General features: G+C 48.4%; 1 protein-coding gene across 1 annotated transcript; it reads left to right on the top strand.

Moving 5' to 3' along the window:
- The first annotated feature begins 385 nt into the window (after window positions 1-385).
- LOC133553685 (uncharacterized protein K02A2.6-like) lies at window positions 386-3,332 on the top strand. Its single transcript, XM_061902161.1, has 2 exons — window positions 386-1,984; window positions 2,021-3,332. The coding sequence occupies exons 1-2, from the start codon at window positions 390-392 to the stop codon at window positions 3,213-3,215; spliced, it is 2,790 nt and encodes a 929-aa protein (XP_061758145.1). The 5' UTR covers window positions 386-389; the 3' UTR covers window positions 3,216-3,332.
- Window positions 3,333-3,766: the final 434 nt, after the last annotated feature.

Genomic DNA, 3,766 nt, shown 5'->3' with positions numbered 1-3,766 from the left:
TGTCCAGCGATTCTTCGGAAGGAGAACAGGAGATGAGTGTACACACACTGAATATAATGAAGATGGATGAAGATTCAGAGGGTTACTGGGTGGAGCCCATGCTGGAGGGGCACCCAGTGAGTATGCAAATAGACACTGGTTCAAAAGCATCCATCATCTCAGAGGGGGTCTACAAAAAAGTTTTGGGACACCTTACGCTGCGACCGTCTGATACTAGGTTCAAAACCTATCTAGGGGAACCTGTACCCATGGCAGGAATGACTGATGTCGTGGTCCAGAGTAACAATCAGGTGAGGAAGCTCCCCATCTATATTGTTAAAGATAATTACCCGGCTATTCTGGGACATGTGTGGCTAGAGAAAATGAAGCTAAGATGGCACACTGTAAAAATGGTATCACCAACGGCTACTAGTCTAGCTGCTATTTTGAGGAAACATGATGAGGTTTTCCGGAAGGAGTTGGGCAGTATGAAGGACATTACTGTTAAGCTAAACATTAAACCGAAAACAACACCAAAGTTTATGAAGGCCAGGTCTGTACCATATGCTATTCGATCAAAAGTGGGGGATGAGTTGGACGCCTTAGTTAAAAGCGGTGTTTTGGAACCGGTGACTGTCAGCGAGTGGGCCACGCCCATAGTTCCCGTACCCAAGAAAACGGGAGAAATACGAATCTGTGGAGATTTTAAGGTGACACTGAACCCTGTACTGTCAGCAGAGCAGTATCCTCTTCCCCGCATTGACGATTTGTTTGCCGGGCTGAGTAAGGGGCAAAAGTTTAGCAAAATAGACCTGAACCAAGCCCACTTACAGATGCACGTTCATGAGGATTCTAAAGACTTGCTCACCATAACTACGCAAAAGGGGCTTTTCAGATATTGTCGACTCCCTTTTGGGATCACATCAGCCCCTGCACTTTTCCAACGTGCCATGGATCAGATCCTACATGGCCTCCCTGGTGTACAGTGCTATTTGGACGATATTCTGTGCACAGGAAGTACGGACCAAGAACATCTGGACAATTTGGATGCTGCTCTTCAAAGGCTGAAAGAGTATGGGTTCAGGGTTCGCAAAGACAAATGCGAATTTTTTCAACTGTCTGTTGAATATTTGGGACATGTAATTGATGCCCGAGGGTTGCATACTGCGCCGTCAAAGGTTAGAGCGATAGTCGATGCCCCGCCGCCAGAGAATGTTAGCCAATTACGTTCATTCTTGGGCTTACTGAATTATTATGGCCGCTTTATACCGAACTTGTCATCCATGCTCAAGCCGCTACATGACCTGCTTTGTCAAGGAAAGAAGTGGAATTGGAGTGATGCCTGTCAAGAGGTTTTTCAGAAAACAAATGAGACATTAGTGACATCAGGGGTTCTGACCCATTTTGATCCATCACTCCCCATTCAGTTGGCCTGCGATGCATCCCCGTATGGAGTGGGGGCGGTCATTTCACATTTAATGCCGAACGGGGTAGAGAGGCCCATAGCATTTGCATCACGGACCTTGAACAAAGCAGAGACTAACTATGCTCAGATAGAGCGGGAGGCGTTGAGCATCGTCTATGGGGTTCGCAAGTTCCATCAGTACCTGTATGGGAGACAGTTTACACTGCTGACGGATCACCGACCCCTGACGACCATCCTGGGGTCGCACACTGGGTTACCCTCACTTGCCGCGAGTCGCATGCAGCGGTGGGCGTTGCTTCTGTCGGCTCACTCGTATGACATCAAGTATCGCAAGGCCGACCGGCACGGCAATGCCGATGCACTGTCCAGGTTGCCTCTTCCTATCACCAGGCCTGAGCCACGGGCAGCAGAAATATTTTACTTCAGTCAGGTGGATGGTGCGCCAGTTTCTGCTGCTCATGTGAGGAGGGCCTCTCGCACGGACCCTGTCCTGTCTGCGGTGATGGACATGGTGATGGGGGGTAGATCAGGTAGCGATGCCCCCAGTATTCAACCTTATCTCTCCAGGAGAGCAGAACTGTCTGTGCAATCTGGTTGATTACTGTGGGGGAGGAGGGTGGTTATCCCCCCATCATTGCGTACATCTGTTCTGCAGCAGCTCCATGCAGGTCACAGTGGAATAGTTCGAATGAAGGAGATAGCAAGGAGTTACTTCTGGTGGCCAGGAGTGGACAGAGAGATAGAGACTACCGCCAAAACCTGTTCCTCATGCCAAGAAGTTAGGAAGGCACCCCAACTAGCTCCTCTACATCCCTGGGAGTTTCCCGAAGAACCATGGCAACGGGTGCACATTGATTTTGCAGGACCTGTAGAGGGTTGTATGCTCCTTGTGTGTGTGGACGCCCACAGTAAGTGGCCGGAAGTGGCCATAATGAAAACCACTACCACTACAAAGACGATTGAGAGGCTGGGGGAGATTTTCAGCCTGTTCGGTTCTCCTCTTCAGTTGGTCTCAGATAACGGGCCACAACTGGTGTCACAAGAAATGACTACCTTCCTTGAAGCAAATGGCGTACAACACATTCGATCCGCACCATTTCACCCTGCGACCAACGGTCTGGCTGAAAGGTTTGTGCAGACCATGAAGAAAGCTTTGAAGACATCTCAAGAGCAAGGATCATTTCATCAGAGATCGCATAGATTCCTGTTGAGCTATAGGAATACCCCCCATGCCACTACTAAAGTTTCCCCCGCTTCTCTGATGTTCAAAAGAAACCTTCGAACAAACTTTGAATTTCTGAAACCGACAACGGTGAAGGATATTGTTCAGCATCAACAGGAAAAACAGATTCAACAAAGAATGCAGAAGGCTAAAGAAAGAGTCTTCTTTCCGGATGAGCCAGTGTTAGCAAGGAACTACAGTACTGGCCCCCGATGGGTCCCTGCAACTATAGTCAAGCAATCTGGTCCTGTTTCTTACACCGTCAGTACTGCTGCTGGACTGGTATGGAAAAGACACATCGATCAACTTCTTCAGGCGACAGCATCGGCCCCCAACCAGCCGTCGGTGGATACTCCGAACGAGTTAGAGTTCAGCGCACCCCATCTCCTGCTGCCACCACCCCAAAGAACAATGGAATATACTGGTGAGACTTCTGCTTTTGACTCTTCACTACAAGATCCTGTGATGGATGTTCCAACACGCACGGCTGTTCCAGAGTCACCCAGCGGAGACCGTAAGACTGAACATTCTGTTGAGCCCCGTTATCCGGTAAGAGAACGCCGTCCTCCAGAACGCCTGAATTTATAGACTCAATGTTTAGAGACCAACCCAAACCAACTGGGGCAGAATAATCCCCATGGGTGTGGTCACGGGTTGAGGCCGTTTAACCTCATCTCAGAGTTATGTTGGGTAACTGTTACCAAACAATGTAAAAAATAAATAAATTAAAAAAAAAAAAAATTGGGTGAAGTGCCCATGATACAGTTGAGTTATGGTGTTTTGCTATAAGGATTTTGTTGTTGGGGGGGGATTTTTTCTAAGGGGGAGGAGATGTTATGTTTTTGGACATCGCAACTTGCCGTAGTTGTAGGCAATGCATGATGGGAATCCGGATGTTGTGTCGTTGTATTGAAGTGCGGCTGAAATAAAGACACGCTAAGAAATAGCTCCGTACCCGTCTACTTAATGGGTCGTAGACAAACTTACAAATAATAGGAACATATATAACAGTGACATCGACAGGCGGATCGGTGCGGCGTCTTCAGTAATGCGGCCGCTGTATCGATCCGTTGTGGTGAAGAAGGAGCTGAGCCGGAAGGCAAAGCTCTCAATTTACCGGTCGATCTACGTTCCCATCC

This window comes from Nerophis ophidion, linkage group LG05 (assembly GCF_033978795.1).
Source record: "Nerophis ophidion isolate RoL-2023_Sa linkage group LG05, RoL_Noph_v1.0, whole genome shotgun sequence".
Classification (NCBI taxonomy): domain Eukaryota; kingdom Metazoa; phylum Chordata; class Actinopteri; order Syngnathiformes; family Syngnathidae; genus Nerophis; species Nerophis ophidion.
The sequence above is the reverse complement of the archived record's forward strand: the minus strand, read 5'-3'. Positions and strand labels throughout refer to the sequence as shown.

Coding starts and splice junctions, on each gene's coding strand:
- LOC133553685 (XM_061902161.1), top strand. CDS start 390: ATGGTATCACCAACGGCTACTAGTCTAGCTGCTATTTTGAGGAAACAT. Junction 1,985..2,020: donor CTCTCCAGGAGAGCAGAACT/GTCTGTGCAATC, acceptor GTGGGGGAGGAG/GGTGGTTATCCCCCCATCAT.